This window comes from Miscanthus floridulus, chromosome 1 (assembly GCF_019320115.1).
Source record: "Miscanthus floridulus cultivar M001 chromosome 1, ASM1932011v1, whole genome shotgun sequence".
Lineage (NCBI taxonomy): Eukaryota > Viridiplantae > Streptophyta > Magnoliopsida > Poales > Poaceae > Miscanthus > Miscanthus floridulus.
Window position 1 is genome coordinate 47325197 of NC_089580.1, and position 20368 is coordinate 47345564.

The 20368-nt window shown below is 45.2% G+C and overlaps 1 protein-coding gene across 1 annotated transcript; it reads left to right on the forward strand.

The window, feature by feature from the left end:
* Positions 1-58: 58 nt before the first annotated feature.
* Positions 59-1658, forward strand: LOC136482760 (putative F-box/FBD/LRR-repeat protein At5g22670). Its single transcript, XM_066479969.1, has 3 exons — positions 59-917; positions 1018-1152; positions 1259-1658. The coding sequence occupies exons 1-3, from the start codon at positions 75-77 to the stop codon at positions 1427-1429; spliced, it is 1149 nt and encodes a 382-aa protein (XP_066336066.1). The 5' UTR covers positions 59-74; the 3' UTR covers positions 1430-1658.
* Positions 1659-20368: the final 18710 nt, after the last annotated feature.

Consider the following 20368-nt stretch of genomic DNA (forward strand, 5'->3'; position numbering starts at 1 on the left):
TGGGTGTTGGTGACCATCGCAGTCGCAGCGGACGACGCCGCGAACTGCCGATCCCCATCGCAGCGCGCGCCGCCATGGGGGTGGTCACGAGACCCAAGAAGAGGCGGCTGCAAGAGGAGCGCCTCCGGGACCGTATCAGCAGCCTCCCCGATGACGTCCTCGTCGACATCGTCTCCTTTCTCCCCACCAAAGAAGGCGCTCGCACGCAGGTGCTCTCCTCCCGCTGGCGCCACCTATGGCGCGCCGCACCTCTCAACCTCTCGCCAGTTGGCCGCGCGTGCGGCATCCCTGTCGGCGAGGTGTCCCGCATCCTCGCGGCACACCCGGGCCCCGGCCGCCGCTTCTCCATGCCGGAGTGCTACCTCAGCTACGACGACGAGTACTCCGAAACGACACTGGACGGCTGGCTCCGGTCACCCTCCCTCGACGACCTCCGGGAGCTCGAGTTCCAGCCCTATCCTCGACTTCTGCTGCCGCCATCACTACACCGCTTCTCGTCGACGCTCCGCGTCGCTCGCTTCGGTGGCTGCACTCTCCCGGACGGGGACCATGGCGGCGCGCTGCTCTTGCCGGTTCTGGAGAGCCTAACCCTCTGCGATGTCTGCATCTCGGGGAACTCTCTGCACGCCTTGCTCGCCGGCTGCCCTGTTCTTCAGAGCTTGGCGCTATTTGACAACTATGGCTTCCCTCGACTACAAATCGTGTCCCCTAGCCTCAGAAGCATTAGCGTGGGTTGTAGTTACAGAAGTCTCAGCTTACAACAGCTTGTCATCGAGGATGCCCCGTGTCTGGAAGGACTACTATATTCCGGAAGAATATGGATGGACATCTGGGTGATCTCTGCGCCAAGATTGGCTACTTTGGGGAAACTGTTTGACAACCGTCCTAGAATTCAGTTCAGCGATACAGTTTTTCAGGTACACGCGTTGTCATTCTCACTTTCACCAGCCTTCATGAGTGGGATCCGAGTCCCTTTCGCTTGATCATGATGTGCTAATTCTATGTTTATTAACTCAGGGATCGGCTGTTGTTAGCATGATGAATGTAGTAGAAAGTGTGAAGGTTCTATCTTTATCTGACGTGAAACTTTGTTTGGATGTGGTTATTAACTTATTGAAGTGCTTTCCCCACTTGGAGAAGTTATACATCAAGGTGAATCCTTGTGTCGAAGTACTGAATAATGCATCTGCATGTTTGATTGTTTTCAAGCTAAGTTGACCATCATTGACACCATTTCTCTGTTCACCTCGCATCTCAGGCAACAAGTGATTGTGTGGAAAATACGTGGTATCAAACAAACCCGGAACTTATAGGCACCCTTGACATCCGTCTCAAAAAAATTGTGTTGAGAAACTATCAAGGAAGCAAATCACATGTTGACTTTGTCAGGTTCTTTTTGTCAAATGCAAGTATGTTGTGGAGTCATTGATGCTCGAGTCAGGAGTTGGAGACGTTGCCAACACGTGGATTGCAAGACAACATAGGCTACTCCACAAAAAAAAGAGAGCTTGGAGTGGTGCACGGGTCGCTTTTGTATCCCCTGAAAATTACATATTGACCGGTTCAGATGGCTTTCTACTTGCCAAGCAAGTACATGATTTGTCAACCGACCCTTTTCTAAAGCTTCATAGTTCTAATGACACCAATTAAGACGTGGTTTTTAGGTGAGACGAATATCGTGTGAAGTTTAGTCATTTTTGCATTGTTTTGTCATTTGTTATCTCTTTTCCTCATATACTATGATTTTGTCAACTGATTTATTTGGTGCTGTATTTCCTTTTTAATAGAGAAGGGCTCTCGAGATGTTCATTGTTTTTCCCCCACCTGGTTGTCGCTGCAACAATTGCTATTTCCATATATCCTACATCAAATAATATACTGGTGTTTCCTTACTAAAGGAAAACCTCTTTTGTAAAGCCATGAAGCCCATGCCGATATTATTGTTACTAACCTGGAGATTTGAGAGAGAATAATCACTCCATTAGTGAAGATAACCATATATAGAAAGCCTCATGGACCATATGGGCCTATAGTAGATGGCTCTTCATACACTTAACAGCCCCCTTTAAAACTTAAGATGGAACTAAACCACAACACTAATATAGTGTCACATTTGTGTCGTTATAAATATACTAATACCGTTGAACTATCGGTCGGTATAACTAGCCCATGGATCAAGTGTTGGTAAATATACTTTTTACGATGAACTATCGGTAGGTATAAATATTTACCTATACAGTCAAACAATTGGTCGGGATAGGTCCCTAGGGAGGACGAACCTTTAGCCGGTATAGGCCGTGCCCCTGGCGTGCTCTGAAAAGGAAAAAAGGCCTGACCGTGGCAAAATGCCCAAATACTGCCCTCTCCAAACCCTACCTCTTCATCCTTCTGAGTCTCTAGCTTCCCAACTCCGCCGCAAGTCCCGCGCCCACCAAACCGCTCGCCCAACTTTGTCACCGCCACTGCCCAGCTCTTGCCTATGCTCCTGGTGTCTCGCCCTCTTCGATCCTGGATCCCGCTCCCGGCTAGCGGCACATTATCTGCTTTCATGTGAATTCATGCTTTTCATTTGCTACTAGGTGTTGACTAAATTTTTTACTTCTGTGGGTGTAGTTATATGCAGTATAATAACTTCACTAAATGTCCATAATGTATAAAAGTATGAGAACTTACAAAATGACTCAAAATATGAACTGCATGAGCAATGTCAAGTCTGGTGATTGTAGCTACAATGTGACGATATCGAGTGGGATACGCAAGGGGTGTACTAAAAGGGCTGAGGATGTTGCCTAGAGGGGAGGTGAATAGGCGTTTCTAAAAAAATACAACTTAAAATGCGAAAGGCATTAGAATAGGAATTTGAAATCCCAAATCAGAGATATAAACCCCCCGATAGATACACTAAGTATATAAAGGTTGTTAAACAAACCTAGGAGCTAAATACCTGCAAAACAAAGGATTAAACACAAGCTGAATAGATCGAGGTAAACACAATATATTAAATCAAAATGTAATGAGACACGATATTTGTTTTACCAAAGTTCGGACTCCCACTTGAGTCCTACTCTGTTGAGAAGGCATTGAAAGTGGTATGGATAATCCTTCGCTCCGATCCGCTCCGAATCTGAATTTTAAGGATATGGAGAAGTGTTTTTAATATCTGTGCAGATGCAGATAATATAAATCTGATTATATGCGGATGCGGTGTAGGATATGGGATTGACGAAATCCGACGGATATGGATTATCTGATATTAAACACGGATTATCCTACGCTTATAATAAGATAATCCTAATATTTTAAGGAGCCCAAGTGGAAATTATTGGTAACCAAAGAATTATTATCTACCAAAGTGGAGGATTAGGACACGGCAAAAAGTGAAGGCGAAGTTTTGCTTAATTAAGAATATTTATTTCTTTAACACGCTTGTTTTATACTCTTATAAATCCAAACTAAGAATTTGTATTAATTTTGTGATTGTGAGCGCTTAAATCGAAGTGGTGGGTTGATGGTGATTATTTCAAGTTGTATGGCTGCTTTATGACTTTGATTAATGAATTGTTTCTCATCATAAAAAAACAACATGTAAGCACATATTATCCAATTTGAAAAAGTCTGCATCCGCTCTGACACCGGTCTGAATCCGTACCATTTCTGACATCCTAAAAAATCCGTATTCGCATCCAAATTCGATAATGTCCTATCCGCTCCGAATCCGATAAAAAATAGATTAGGATTAGGATATGGAAAAACCATTATCCGCTCCGCTCTGATCCGTTTTCATCCCTAGAAGGCAATGAGTGACCACTTCGAGGTGCACTCTAGCTTGGTCCCTTTCAACCACAACCCTCGATCCACTAAGCTTGATCCCTTCCCTTTGCGGATGTGAGATTGGGCCCTCACAAACATGTCATGGCACACCATAATCCTTGGTTGCTCACCGATGACTCCTAGCTAGGGATGAAAATGGATCGGATACGAACGTATATCACTAATATTACATTTGTTTTCATATTTCTATCTGGATTTGGATTCGAATACGGATAGTGTCAACCATATCGGATATGATACGATTGGATATCGATATCATAAATATGTGATTTGAGTATTCAGATACGGATACGGTATCGGATGTTGAATATCCAGACTCGGATACGAACAGATCTAAACCCCTTTAAACGGATTCGATCTCGAATACGGTCGAAAAATATCCATACCGTTTTCATCCCTACTCCTAGTCGTCTATGAGTAAAGCTCCAAGAGTAACAAATGTGAATCACGAGATCGACGAATGCCATGAGTGCTCAAGTGTTGACTTTGCTCTCTTTTGCTCTCTATTTTGAATCTCACTCAACCCACATATTGTATCTTTCACTAATCACTTAATCTCACAAAGGGAGGTATGGAGAGTGTCTCAAGAGCTCTAGAATGTCTATGTGACACCAGAATCAGGAACCCTCTCAAAGGAGAAGGTTTGGGGTACTTATAACCCCACTTTCAAAACTAGACGTTACTAGCCGTTGGGTCGAGTTAGTGTCAGATATGAACCTGACTGGAACACTTAGTGCAAAGAACTCCCAGACCTCAGAAATTTCAAACCCCATTGGAAATTCTAGTTAATAAAAGGTAGTTCTACAGAAACCTTGGTCGAAATTCCAACCCCAAAGATTTACATGTTCATTTCGGTATGCACTAGTCCGGTATGGCCACCAAGGTAGTTCCTTTGAGGCGCCTCTCTCACTCAAATCTCAAATGGGTTGACTTGAGCATTGTAGATATCATCACGTTGCATCCCTCTTAATAGTACAATATACATATAACTCAAGATTAAATGGAAAACAACCAACAAGTTCGTTTTCGGGTTTTTCAGTTCATTCTTCGCTCCAAACCAAACATATAGCACAGAGAAGATAGAGGGATAAAACACCTCGCTAATCAGAGAAGTGCGTCGCGCGCCGCCTCACTATGTCGCGGCCATGAGCCCCTCCACCCCACGCGAGCCCGAGAGCGCACCCCGCCATCAAGTAGCTGCACCATCCCACGCAAGCTACAAGCGCACCACGGTCGGCCGCTGTCGAGCAGCCACCCCACCACAGCATGGCCGTGCCCTCGCCGGTCAAAGCTCTAGTTTGATTTTGGTGAATTGATGAAACCCTAAGTGCTAACCTAGTTTATCAAGTGATCATGAGATAGGTAGCACATCCCAAGTGGTGAAGCAAATGAAGATCATGACATGATAATGGTGATGCCATGGTGATGATCAAGTGCTTGGACTTGAAAAGAAGGAAGAGAAAAACAAAAGGCTCAAGGCAAAGGTATAAATAGTAGGAGCTATTTTGTTTTGGTGATCAAGACACGTAGAGAGTGTGATCACATTTAGGTTCGATAGCCATACTATTAAGAGGGGTGAAACTCGTATCGGAATGCGGTTATCAAAGTACCACTAGATGCTCTAACTCATTGCATATGCATTTAGGATCTAGTGGAGTGCTAACACCCTTGAAAATGTTTGTGAAAATATGCTAACACATGTGCACAAGGTGATACACTGGGTGGTTGGCACATTTGAGCAAGGGTTAGGAACTTCACCGATGGAGTGTCCACCCGTAGAGTGCGGATAGTCCAACAGTGCCACCGGTGCCCTAGACAGAAAAGACAAAGGTCACTGTAAGTGATTGGACGCTGGTCTCAGCTGGACTGACACATCTGGTCAGTGGCAGCAGAGGGCGCGCAGCGTCGGTCTCTGACCGAACGCTGGGTCATTTAGTGACCGGACGCTGATAGGTTGCATCCGGTTCCGCTAATGTGGTAGTACATAGAGGAGACGCCGAGTGACCGGACGCTGGGGAGAGTCTGGTCATGAATAATCATTTCTGGATGCTTACTGGAAACGACCGAACGCTGAGGTCTAGCGTCCAGTCACTTTGAGCTACTACGTCCGGTCGTCACTTGACCGTTGAGATCGGGCGATCAACATTTGAAGAGAGGGGACATGTGGCATGCATCGCGTGACCGGACACTGAGGTCTAGCGTCCGGTCGATATGACCGGAGCGTTCGGTCACCCCATGTTGTGCCCAGTGAAGGGGTACAACGGCTCTATTTCATGGGGGCTTCTATTTAAGCCCCATGGTCGGCTCAAGCTTACTCTCTTGGCCATTTGTATTGACATAGCAACCTTGTGAGCTTAGCCAAAGCCCTCCCACTTATCTCCATCATTGATTCATCGTCTTTGTGAGATTGGGAGAGAATCCAAGTGCATTGCTTGAGTGTTTGCATCTAGAGGCACTTGGTGTTCGTGTTTCACTGCGGGATTCGCTTGTTACTCTTGGTAGTTGCCGCCACCTAGATAGCTTAGAGTAGTGAGGATCGTCGAGCGGAGGGTGGTGATTGTCTCTGGCTCCGATCGTGGTGATTGTGAGGGGTTCTTGACCTTTCCTCGGCGGAGAGCCAAAAGGTACTCTAGTGGATTGCTCGTGGCTTGTGTGATCCTCATCTTGTGTTAGTTGTGCGGCACCCTATGGAGGGTTTGGCGTGTGATGCCAATTAACGTGTGAACTTCCAAGTGAGTGAATCGCCACAACGAGGAGTAGCTTATCGGCAAGCAAGTGAACCTCGGTAAAAAATCATTGTGTTTATCATTTGATTCTGAGGTGATTGGTCTTTATTGTTATTCATTCTTGTGATTGATTGGCTCCTTCCTAGACTCGGCGGTATAACCCTCTTGCTCACTCTCATTATATTACCGCAAACTAGTTGTCAAGCTCTTTAGTGTAGCTAGTTGTGAGAGCTTGTTAGTTTGGTTAGTGTGTGTGGGGGATATACCCCCGGGTACCACAAGATGGTACATGGGCCGCACCATCCGAGGTGGCCCGGCCCGTAAGATCAAGGCGTGCACATCAAGATTACAAGTTATACTAGATATTGTAATAGTACCAAATTGGATACTTTACTTGTAACCTTGTCTCTTCGGAGTATATAAGGAGAGGCAGGGGTCCCCCTCAGGGACAGGTTAATCAGTATACATCTCAATACAATACACCAAAGACACAGGACGTAGGGTATTACATCGACCAGACGCCCCGAACCTGTCTAAATCGCTGTCTCTGCGCCTTGTGTCACCATCTGGTTCCTGATTACACGCATCCTACCGATAATCTACCACCACGGGCACCCCCCTCGGTGGACTGCCGACCATATTTCATCGACAGTGGCGCGCCAGGTAGGGGTCCCCTTTAGGGGTTGTGCGCGCTGATCCTCCGGTGAACCAGATGGACCTCAAGTACGTTCAACATGACGTTGTCCACAGGATCGTTCTTCGGTTTTGCACGGAAACTTCTTCGTCATCATCTACGGCGATTCGGCTACCTGCAGAGCATCAGGGGCCAGTGCAACCGCCTTGACCTGCTCGGAAGGCACCTGGTCGAATCGTCGAGTTAGATTCCAGTGTCCAACTTCTGCTGAGTCCACACCGGCTCCGGCACGTGGGCAGTCTACCCTGACCGGCTCTGACTCTCCGAGAGAAAGCCTACGATCACCGTGCGGGACTCGGGCACGATGGGCAGCCTGTCTGCGACACACGATCAGATCCGTGTCTCCGAGAAACTCCTGCCGATCAGATCCAATCTCATCATCATGCCTAGGCACTTGAACGTGGTCCATTCAGGCTCATGCATGATCGACGGGCATGCAAGCAAATAAGGAAGGTGTAACGTGTACATCTATATGGAAGCCAACAACTCCGTCCATTATGGAGTCGACCGAAACTCCAGATAGCAAGCTAGCCAAGAGTCATGCATATACGCGTATACGTCTACACAAAAGCATACATGCAAGCCATCTGATCGGGCAGAAGAGGTCAAGACGACTTGTCTATTTGCCGAAAAAGCTAACAAGATACGTAGCATGTATACATGTATATACATCTGCACGGATGCAAGCCAATAGCAACGCACGGAGGTCTACGCACAAGCAAATAGAGGAGTATGTGTGCATCTACAAGCCCATATATGCGTTGGGAGCGGATCCACTTGCTTGCATGTCGTGCTAAGGCATCCATCGGAGGCATCCATACAATACTAATACGTACAATGAAATACGTCCAAGTTCAAATACATGGAGCCATCCGAATCAAGTTGTTAACTGAGCCGCACGAGCTACCAAAAGAAGCGTCCGAGCCGTTTAAATTAGCCACGTCGAGACATCAAGAGAGCCGGCCAAGCCGTATGCAAGCCACGCCAAGCCGCGGAGCAAGCCGCTGAGCGAGCCACACCGTGCTCCGACCACGTCGACCGCGACCACGTTGACTACGTCCCGAGCAGCTCCGCCGAGCTCCGACCACGTTGACCACGACCACGTCGACCTCGTCCCGAGCAGCTTCGCCGAGCTCCGACCACATCGACCACCAGACCACGTCGCAATGATGATCACCGCGAAGAACGGCGCTACGACAATCGCGACCACAGTCATGGCGACAGGCCGAAAAGCTCGAGGTCTGGACAACTTCATCGCAACCAACCAGATGTCTATCAAAGATAAGTACACTTCTAATATTTATATTTAATATAATTTTTATTACGACGTTTCTCCACAACGTCCTTGTCATGATTATTCTTCAAATAACGTTTGTCCATGTATACAATCTAACATACAACTATACTTAATGCAAATCCTCGACCAGTCATGTTGACGCTCGATGCCTACAGAGACGGCCCTGTCTCCGGCTCCTCCCTACACGTGCACGAGCGTCTACCCTCTGCGTTATGGGTGGTCGGCAGCGGCTCCTTAGCTATGCCTTGTTCTTCCTACACGTGCACGGGCTCCGCGCCCCACGTTATGGTTCACGGGCTAGCTAGGGCTGGAGACTCAGCTACATACTAACTGGTCGGGCGGTTTATGTTAAGTGTAAACACAAACTTTACATTAACACTGATGTTTACAAAGCACCAACTGCTTTATCACATCATGCTCATTTGCAAATGACTACTGAGCGTCATACGCTATTTCTTCACCGCTGATTCTTCTCCATAATTTATTATTTTGTACATCATGTACTACCATTCTACATATTTATATTGTAGAAATTTCGAGCTATGCTCGGGGACTTCGTCACTCGCTCCTCGACATGTGCTTGGGGACTGCCCCGATCACTCTCCGACCATGACTCGGGGACTTCGTCACTCGCTCCTCGACCTGTGCTCGGGGACTGCCTCGATCACTCTCCGACCACAGCTCGGGGACTTCGTCGCTCGCTCCTCGACCTGTGCTCGGGGACTCTCTCGATCACTCTCCGACCACGGCTCGGGGACTTCGTCGCTCGCTCCTCGACCTGTGCTCGGGGACTGCTTCGATCACTCTCCGACCATGGCTCGGGGACTTCGTCGCTCGCTCCTCGACCTACGCTCGGGGACTGCCTCGACCACTCTCCGACCACGGCTCGGGGACTTCGTCGCTCGCTCCTCGACCTGTGCTCGGGGACTGTCTCGATCACTCTCCGACCACGGCTCTGGAACTTCCTCGCTCGCTCCTCGACCTATGCTCGGTGACTGCCTCGACCACTCTCCGACCACGGCTCGGGGACTTTGCGTCTCGACTACATGTGACTGGCAACTCGCATACAGTTGGGATATTTTTTCTCACTTGGACCTTGCTACAAGGCTCATACCTCGCCTTCCAGCAAGCTCGGGGACTACATCGGTATGATGCACCTGCCGGTGCATCTCGTATCGCCTGTACGACGATTGGATTCTCAACTTAACTGGGAATTCTTTTTAGACCCTGGCACCACGTGCCTACGTCACCTACTACCAGGCTCGGGGACTAAGTGGGCACACTTCACCTTGCGGTGAATGTGTTTGTTTTTTGACCTCTACGCCTCTGATGATCAAGGACGATCAAGGACGCTACGCTTCAAGACGCACTTACATTTCTTTTCAAAAATACAAGTGGGCACACTTTCCAGGACGGAAATCTTTTTCTTTCTTCTTAAGAGCACCATACATTCTTCGGACAACCTACTTCTTCGGCGATAACGGTGGTCGAAGATGTCAAGAACTTAAGCCTCACTGTTCGAAGAAGGTTGAAACGGCGTGTCGCATCAGAATACATGGCGCTCGGGGACTAGCTGTGGGGGATATACCCCCGGGTACCACAAGATGGTACATGGGCCGCACCATCCGAGGTGGCCCGGCCCGTAAGATCAAGGCGTGCACATCAAGATTACAAGTTGTACTAGATATTGTAATAGTACCAAATTGGATACTTTACTTGTAACCTTGTCTCTTCGGAGTATATAAGGAGAGGCAGGGGTCCCCCTCAGGGACAGGTTAATCAGTATACATCTCAATACAATACACCAAAGACACAGGACGTAGGGTATTACGTCGACCAGACGGCCCGAACCTGTCTAAATCGCTGTCTCTGCGCCTTGTGTCACCATCTGGTTCCTGATTACACGCATCCTACCGATAATCTACCACCACGAGCACCCCCCTCGGTGGACTGCCGACCATATTTCGTCGACAGTGTGGCTCTTTAGTTAGCTTTTGAGAGCACACTAACTTAGTGTAGTGTCATAGCTATTGTGTGGATAGAAACTATATAAATTAGAATTGTGGTAGGTGGCTTGCTATTTTAGTAGGCTAGCGCAACACTTGCTTCGCCTTATAATTGTCTAACCGGTTTGTTAAGTGTTGTTGTAGATTTTTTAATAGGCTATTCACCCCCTCTAGCCATTAGGACCTTTCAGCCGGTGTAGGGTCGAGATGGCGAACTAGAGGGGGGGTGAATAGTCATTTCTAAAATTAATCACGTCGGCTAACCGAAACAAGTGCGGAATTAGAACTATTGGTCTAGCCAAGACTACACCCCTCTATCTATGTTCTCTAGCACCTTCCAAAGATACTAATTAAGCAACAAAGGTGCCGGGCTAGCTAGAGCTCACCTAACTAATTCTAGGAGCAAGGTCACACAAACCTATGCCACTAATACTTTAAGCAACAAGGGAGCTCCTACACATGCTAGTAAGCAAAAGCATAAAGCCAACTAAGCTCACTAGCAATGCTCAATAACAAGGCAACCAATGCCAAATTAGAGAGCGTAAATACTTAGCTACACAAACTAAGCAAAGTGACTAACAAGGTTATACAAACCTAATTAGCCACGTAAGGGAGCTACTTCTATGCTACACAAGCAAGAAGGTAACTAGTAAGCTACACAAGCTAACTAATTACAAGAGCAACTACACTAGCACAATGTATATGAAAGTAATTGTTGATGTAAAAGTGGATCTACAAACACAAAGGGCTAATACCCGAATCGGTATCCAAGGCGTGCCAGTCGATTTGACCTATTAATCGACAAGGATGAAAAATACGAGCACTTTGGTCCTGACAACAGCGATACACCCGGAAGTCACGGCCAAGAGGTACTCACGCGGAACTCGAGGATCGCTGAAGGTCGCACTGAAGCGATGCAGCTCGCCGAATCAATGAGAACTCGTAAAGAGAAAATAATGCAAATTGACGAAGTCGCCGAAAAGTAAGTAGATGCAAATAGGAGTAAAAATTGGTTTTGATATTGATTGATATCTCTATTTACATTGCCCCTCACTCCATATTTATACCCTGATCTAAAGAAACACAACCAAACACAACTAGGACATCAAGCCCATATCTAAGGAAACACGTGACTCTTACATGAATCATACTCTAATAAATATAGAAAAAGAAATCAACTCCTATCTATTTCCCTGTCCACCTTAATTACGATGGAAATCTCACTGTCCTTCCTCCCATCGGCATACCCCCTGTCTCATCGGCAATAGTCTTCAAGTCTTCCCCCATCAGCATACTCCTTGTTTCATCGGCAGTAGTCCTCAAATCTCCCTTCATCGGCATACTCCCTGTTTCATCGGCAGTAGTCTTCAAGCCTCCCTTTATTGGCATCATCAGCTATCGGCAACCATCTTTACAAGCTGGCTTTCATCGGCTATCAAAGTATACAGTAACTTTCCCCTTGCCGATTAGTCCACTCCGAACATTTTAACACGTGCAAAAAACGGTGTCAACACATGCCCCCCAATTTCGGAGTATAAAACCATTAATGCTCCGAAATTTACTCCAAATTACCGTAACTTATTCTCCAAGCCAAAACCTGATCTGTTATCAAATCCAATCAAATCTAATCCTGATTCACGCACTTCAGCAAATATCGCACAATCACCAACCACTCTTGCCTTGATTATGGTTAAGATACCGAAACAATAACCCATCGGCAAGATCTTAACATGATAATGCTGTCATTTTCAGAATTAAAATATCCCGTACCGATATTTCTCCCAAGTCATGATTACTTGCCATCAACCCATCTGTACAATCCCCTGATCATCGTGCAAACAGTTACCATATCCATCTGAACCACTTCGACCTACATGCGCGCGGCATAGAGATAAGTCCAAAATACCCCTACTCCAAGCGGCTTATAAATAGACTCCTCCGGAACACTTGTCTTCTACCCTCAGACTCCAATCTTTGACATTTCTCTTTCCGGCGGCGACTCCGACGAACCACTGCACGACCTCAACCAACAAGAACCCTTCTCCAGCGTTACCTCAAGTCTCCGGCTCGTGCCTTCATCTTCTTCAAGATCATGGCAGTCAACTTCGATGTCCCCGCGGTTCGCTCCTCTTCCATTACCTTTACTTTGATTCCCCTAGTTTTTGCAAATCCATACAGTTGGTGATTTTTCCTTTCTTTTGTTCTCCGGATCTTTCAAACTTAGGAACTGCGCAACAAATTAGTTATCCCAACCGACCAGCCGCATGTCCAATGCCTAGGACCAATAGGCAACCCAGATCCAACCGATTTGATTAATGCAGAGGTTAACAGAATCCCCTTTAGAGCCCAAAATTTCTCTCTGAATTTATGGAAAGACACATTCTGATCTTGGCCCAAAACCACCAAAGGGTGGAAAGATTGGTACTTAAGGGTTAATAGATCGATGCAAGTATACTGGGCAGAACGGAAATTAGACCAATGCATTAGGCTATCTATTGCCGATATGCAGAAGAATGAATCGATGATGATTGCAGCTGCTTACTTCTGGTCAGACACAACAAACACTTTTATGTTTGGACACGGCCCAGCTACTCCTACACTTGCCGATGTCCACATGCTCACTGGCTTGGATATTTCAACTACCGATGAAGGCTCCATTTATGGTAGAAAATCTGAATATAGGGTGAATACCCGCAACATCGGCGGTTGGATGGGATACATTCAAGAATACCAGAAGACTGGGACACTTAACCAGAGGGAACATGCCACATTCTTGAATATGTGGTTAGAAAAATTTATTTTCTGTGGTCGATCAGTAGGACCAACCAACGCCTTCCTCCCCGCAGCTGAACTTTTGGCTAATGGCGTAAGGTTTCCTCTTGGCCGATACCTTCTGAGCTCCACTTATCACCTTCTTCATCAAGTGTCTCAGAAACTTCTGCTTGGCGAACCCATCGGCAACCTAGGAGGCCCGTGGTGGTTCATCAACATGTGGCTGAATGCCCATATGCACAAACGCTTGCAATGGGACTTTTTTGCCCAACAATTCCCACGAGAAATTGCTGAAGACCATGTGCTTGGGGATGATGAATCAGCAACACGCTCACCCCTTAATTTTGGTGAAGCCATAATTATCCTTCCCGGAACAGAGGCCAATGAAGACCAGATCGGCAGATTCTTCCAAAACTTCTACAATGGTCTTTCTCGTGATCATAGGGCCTGGGTACCTTATATTGACGAGGACAACAGATTTCCCCTTCTTTTCAACTTTGCCGATGACACCCTGAATCAGGATAAGGAACTCATGATGGCCATCATTACTCCCAGGGCAATTCCAGTGAATACATTTGGTAGCGGGAAAAACACCAACATTTCATATGAATTTTACAACCCATCGGCAGTATCCCGTCAATTGGCTTTTGGGCAACTGTCAATCAAACTTTGCTTTGCCGATGTGATCAAACCCAGGGAAACAATCACCTGTGGAACAGATTGGAACAAGGTGGTACAACTCTCCCCCGATGCCGATATCACAGATGTTGATATATCCACCTGGACGCCAGTATCCTTCATCACCGAGTCATACAAGCAATGGTGGCGAGAGTGGAAGGAACAACTGTTTGCAACTTTTGCTCACACATATCGGCACATGATCGACCCTGAATATGCCATCCCTGACGACGCAGTAAGTTTCTTTTAACTCCTTTTTGCTTTTCCCTACATATATCAGTAACCGACTCTCGCATGACAGGTTAACAACCCAGCACCATCGGTGAGTAAAAGTGGGAAACCCTTCGATCTTCAGCCTATTTCCCCGATATCACCGATCGGCTACAATGCCCCCACCTTAACTGCTTTGACCCACCAGAAGATCCGTACCAAGACCATCACCTCTAAGTCCAGATTGGCTACAGCTAGGGCCACTCCATCGGCTGCTGCTACAACCTTGGTCAAGGCATTCAAGGTAACAACCTTGTTTATTTCTACTTATACCGATTACAAACTGTATTAACATTAATCACCAGGGAGTAAGAGCTGCCACTGGATCGTCATCGGCAATTCCTCCGATATCAAGCACCACTTCTTTTGACAAACCTTCAGAGGTATTCTCTTGACTTCTCATTTTATCCGTTAAATATCATACCTTACACTTGTCTTGCAGCAACAATTGGGTACATTGGCAAGCGTACTAGATGTCCAAGCTTCACAACCAACAAGTGCCGATGCCCCCCAGCCAATCGTTGCCGATGCCCAAGCAAAGCGCAAAGCTTTAACAGATGCCGAGGCACAGCCAAAATGACAAAGGTCCATGCCGATCCCTACATCTGCCCTAATGTCATCGGTCATCATACCTCAAGAGCCAACCACTGATGAAGTCACAGAGGACATCCCATCGGCAAGCTCAACCGATCCCTCACACAACACACTCCAGGTTGTTTCTTCCAGTCAGGCACAGGAAATTGCCTTGAAACAGGTAAACCGATTAACCTAGCTGATTTACAATATTCATACTTATCCTTAACCGACCTCCTTTTCTTTTTCTCAGGAACAAGACTCCCCAAACGGCCTATTCTCCTTCGCTATTGACATCTCTGACGATGATGGAGAGGAAACAAGTTCTTCCCTTGTACTGGGAACAATATCGGCAGAAACTAAGTCCAGGTTGGAAGCTCTCCTAAACTTGCTACAGCAGGATACCGCCCAACTGGTAGATGACTTGAACCTCGCAAAGGCAATTTTCAAAACAATCCATGGCCAGGTCCCTGCCGATGTTGAAGAAGTACTCTTCCCAGCAACCCATTTAGAGAGTCGCCAATTACAATATCAACGGGCTGCCCAACGTATTGCCGATAGAGCAGCTCAGGCTCAACTCAAGGAAGAGATGCTACAACTGAAACAAATTGCCGATGAGAAGCACAAGGGCATCGGCAACTTGCAGACTTCGGGTGCTAAACTTAAGCAGAAAATCTTGGATTTATCAGCAAGGAAGATGGCTCTATTGGCTGAATTGAAGGAAATCGAGGCAGCTTTAACTCATGCTCAACAAGAAGAAAGCCAGCTACCCAACGCCATCAAAACCCTTCAGCAAGAAAGAGATATCCAGGCTCGCAAAGCTTTGGCCATGAAGAAAAAACTCAAGCCCATGGAGGGTACCGCCGATGACGATATCAAAGAAATGGAGGAAGCCGAGCAAATTCGCCTGCGTGCGATATTAGCTATCCAATCCTTGTTGAACTTGTAATCTTGTTTATTGTATCGGCACTTTACGAGACATTGACATCCTTGAGTAATTCCAGCCGATAGGACTGTTATCGGCACTTATACTTTTATGCATCCATCCAGATACTAGGGTAATATTTCTTTAAATATTTTCCATTTAATGCTCTAGGAAACACAACCCCTTCGAGGGTTTCTAGAATATATGTGTTACCAGGAACAAACTGATTTATCCGATATGGACCTTCCCAATTAGGAGACCACTTTCCAAATTTTGAACTTTTGGTCCCAATCGGTAAAACCAATTTCCAGACCAGATCTCCATCGGCAAACTCCTTTATCTTCACCTTCTTGTCATACCATCTGGCTACTCTTTTCTTATTTTCTTCGATGCTAACTAAAGCCCTTAACCGATGACCCGCCACATCTTCCAACTCATCCTTCATAAGAGTATTATAATCATCAGCTGTCAGCTGATCTTGAGAACATATTTGCCTAGAGCCAACTTTAATTTCCCAAGGCAATACTGCATCGTGTCCATATACTAACTGATAAGGCGTTACTTTGGTTGCACCATGACATGACATCCGATATGACCATAAGGCTTTATTTAATACTGTATGCCACCTCCTAGGATTTTCTTCAATTTTGTGCTTAATGAGTTTGATGATCCCTTTGTTAGAAGCCTCAGCTTGACCATTAGCTTGAGCATAATATGGAGAAGAATTTAAAACTTTAATTCCCATACTTACAGCAAACTCATCAAATTCTCCTGACGTAAACATAGTGCCCTGATCGGTAGTGATAGTCTGAGGAATACCAAATCGGTAAACAATATGCTCTTTCATAAAATCAATCATATTAACCGATGTCACCTTTTTCAAAGGAATTGCCTCAACCCATTTTGTGAAATAATCGGTAGCAACCAGAATAAATTTATGTCCCTTACTCGATGGCGGATAAATCTGACCAATGAGATCAATAGCCCATCCCCGGAACGGCCATGGTTTGATTATAGGGTTCATAGCCGATGCAGGCGCTCTTTGAATATTACCAAACTTTTGACATCCCTGACATCCTTTAAAATATTTAAAACAATCTTCAAGAATAGTCGGCCAATAGTATCCATTCCTTCTGATCATCCACTTCATCTTGAAAGCCGATTGATGCGCACCACACACTCCTTCATGAATTTCACCCATCAAAGTTTTTGATTCATCACTACCAACACATCTGAGTAAAACTCCATCTATAGTTCGATAATATAATTCATCATCGAGGAGCACATACTTGGTAGTTTGGAACCTTACACGTCTTTCAACCTTTTTATATGGATCCTTTAAATAATCGACAATCTCCTTTCTCCAGTCATCGGTATTAACTGCCGATGTTAGCACTTCCTGAATAAGTTGATACCCTGAAGCATGCTGAGCTAGTCGATTAGCTTCCTCATTATGCAATCGAGGGATATGTTTAAGACGAAAATCCCTAAATTCTTTCAACAATTGCACACATTTTTCATAATACAAAATTAAAGCTTCACTTCGGCATTCATAAAGTCCAGCCAATTGATTTATAACTAGCATAGAATCACCAAATATTTCAACAGCATCGGCACGTATCTCCTTCAGTAATTCTAACCCTTTTACCAAGGCTTGGTATTCAGCTTGATTATTCATCGACGTAGCAACAATCGGCAATGAAAACTCATACTTCCTTCCTTGAGGTGAAATTAACACAATGCAGATACCTGCTCCTTCACCACATGTGGACCCATCGAAGAAAAGTGTCTAGGGAGCAACTTCCAAAGAGTCCACTGAATCATAATGCTGAGTGACCAAATCAGCCATCACTTGCCCTTTAACTGCCTTAGTTGATTCGTAACGTAGTTCAAATTCTGATAATGCTAAAATCCACTTGCCGATTCTACCACTTAATATCGGCATCGACAGCATATACTTGACTACATTGTCTTTGCATATGACCGTACATTCGGCAGATAACAAATAATGCCTTAATTTGACACATGAAAAGTATAAACATAGACATAATTTTTCGATGGCCGAATACCTCGTCTCAGCATCCACTAGTCTTCTGCTCAAATAATAAATAACACGTTCTTTCCCTTCAAATTCTTGAATAAGAGCTGAACCGATAACTGTATCATCAGTTGATAAATATAACCTGAAAGGCTTCCCGTGTTGAGGTGGAACTAGCACTGGAGGATTTGTTAAATATTTCTTAATTTCATCGAGGGCTAACTGCTGCTCAGCTCCCCATACAAATTCCTGATCGGCTTTTAATTTAAGTAATGGACTGAAAGCCTTGATCTTACCCGACAAATTAGATATGAATCTTCTAATGAAATTAATCTTACCGATCAAAGATTGCAATTCAGTCTTATTGACAGGAGCAACCACCTTGTTAATTGCATTAATAGACTTCCTACTGATTTCGATGCCCCACTGATGCACCATAAAACCCAAGAATTGACCTGCCGATACGCCAAATGCACATTTATTAGGATTCATCTTTAATCCATGCTTTCTTGTACACTCCAGTATCTTTCGCAGATCGGCTAGATGTTTTGTGATATCTCCAGATTTAATCACCACATCATCAATGTAGATTTCCACTAATGTGCCGATGTATTCATGAAAAATAAAATTCATAGCTCTCTGATAAGTAGCACCGGCATTTTTCAAGCCAAACGTCATGACTACCCACTCAAACAACCCTACATGACCTGGACATCTGAAAGCAGTCTTGGGAATATCTTCTTCAGCCATGAATATTTGATTGTAGCCTGCATTACCATCCATAAAGCTGATAATCTGATGTCCGGCTGCAGCATCAATCAATAAATCAGCAATCGGCATTGGATAGCCATCCATCGGTGTGGCTTTGTTGAGATTCCTAAAGTCAATACAAACACGAAGTTTTCCATTTTTCTTATAAATAGGAACCATGTTAGAGATCCACTCTGCATATCGACACTGCCGAATAAACTTTGCCTCAATTAATTTAGTTATTTCGGCCTTAATATCAGGAAGTATATTAGGGTTGCATCGGCGCGCTGGCTGCTGATGTGGCCGAAATCCAGATTTGATAGGTAACCGATGTTCAACTACCGATCGGTCTAATCCAGGCATCTCAGTATAATCCCAAGCAAAACAATCTTTATACTCCTTTAACACATCAATTATTTGCTGCTTACACTTGGAATCTAACTTAGCACTAATAAAAGTAGGTCTTGGCCTATCGCCATTACCGATATCTACTTCTACTAAATCATCTGCCGATGTGAACCCTTGACCTAATTTTCCATCATCGGCAAACCTATCCATTAAAATTCTTCTTCAGAACCGACTGCTTGGATCGGTGGAATTTCATAATTAGCAACTCTAAGGAACTCTTTTTCCCAAACTTCTCCTGATATGCATTTAGTTCGCTCATAAGTATCTGATTCTGCCGATGCGATGATATAAGAAGAATCACCAGGGACAACCTCAATCTTATCCCCAATCCACTGTATGAGGCATTGATGCATTGTAGAAGGAACACAACAATTAGCATGAATCCAATCCCTCCCTAGAAGCAGATTATATGCACCCTTGCCGTTAATAACAAAGAACATCGTCGGTAAGGTTTTGCTGCCGATGGTCAATTCAACGCATACTGCCCCTTTAGCCGGCGACACATTGCCTTCAAAATCTTTCAGCATCATATCGGTTTTGGTCAAGTCTTGATCTCCCTTACCAAGTTTCCGATACATCACATAAGGCATAATATTAATCGCAGCCCCTCCATCAATAAGTACCTTAGACACAGGCTGCCCATCAACTCTGCCCTTCACAAACAAAGCCTTAAGATGCTGTCTCTCGTCATCGGTAGGTTTCTCAAAAACAGCCATCATTGGATCTAGTGTCAATTGAGCCACTTGATCAGAGAGAATAACTTCTTCCTCATTATCAGATAGTGCCAAAAATTCAATTGGCAACATGAATACCATATTAACATCTGCCGATGGACCCTTATTTTTGTGTTTTACCTGCCACTGCTGATGACCGGACTTCTCATTGGAGGAATTTTCCTCTTGGTATAAATCCTCCTGACGCTCACGTTGCATCCTCCTTCTCTGTGTTTTTGTTAGACCCTCCGGGCACCATCAAGGAAACTTGGTTTTCCAAACCGGCTGATAACAGGTCCTAGTCGATTCCACACGGCGTATATTAGGGTCCCTATAGAATATTTCCTCATCAGGAACTCTTGCATTTGCCATTTCCTCAAGCTCCTCTTGATTCCTCGGAAAACATCCAGCGCATTTACCAAGCCTTTCATGTACACTAAGTCTGCCCCCCAGCCGATCATGTACTGATGCTCTGCTTCTAATCGGCTCATTGATAAATAAACCCCGATTGCCAGGTTGAAATCTTCTTTCTGATCGATTGACCCCATAATAACCATTGCACTCAGGGCAATTTTCAACAGTTGGCAATTTAATACCCTCTTCCCAGCAATGGATAAAAAACGGACACCTCCAATGATCTTTATGCCGATGCCATTCTTCCCGACATTTTTCTTCTTGCTGTTGTCG

Coding starts and splice junctions, on each gene's coding strand:
- LOC136482760 (XM_066479969.1), top strand. CDS start 75: ATGGGGGTGGTCACGAGACCCAAGAAGAGGCGGCTGCAAGAGGAGCGC. Junction 918..1,017: donor TCAGCGATACAGTTTTTCAG/GTACACGCGTTG, acceptor TTATTAACTCAG/GGATCGGCTGTTGTTAGCAT. Junction 1,153..1,258: donor TGGAGAAGTTATACATCAAG/GTGAATCCTTGT, acceptor CTCGCATCTCAG/GCAACAAGTGATTGTGTGGA.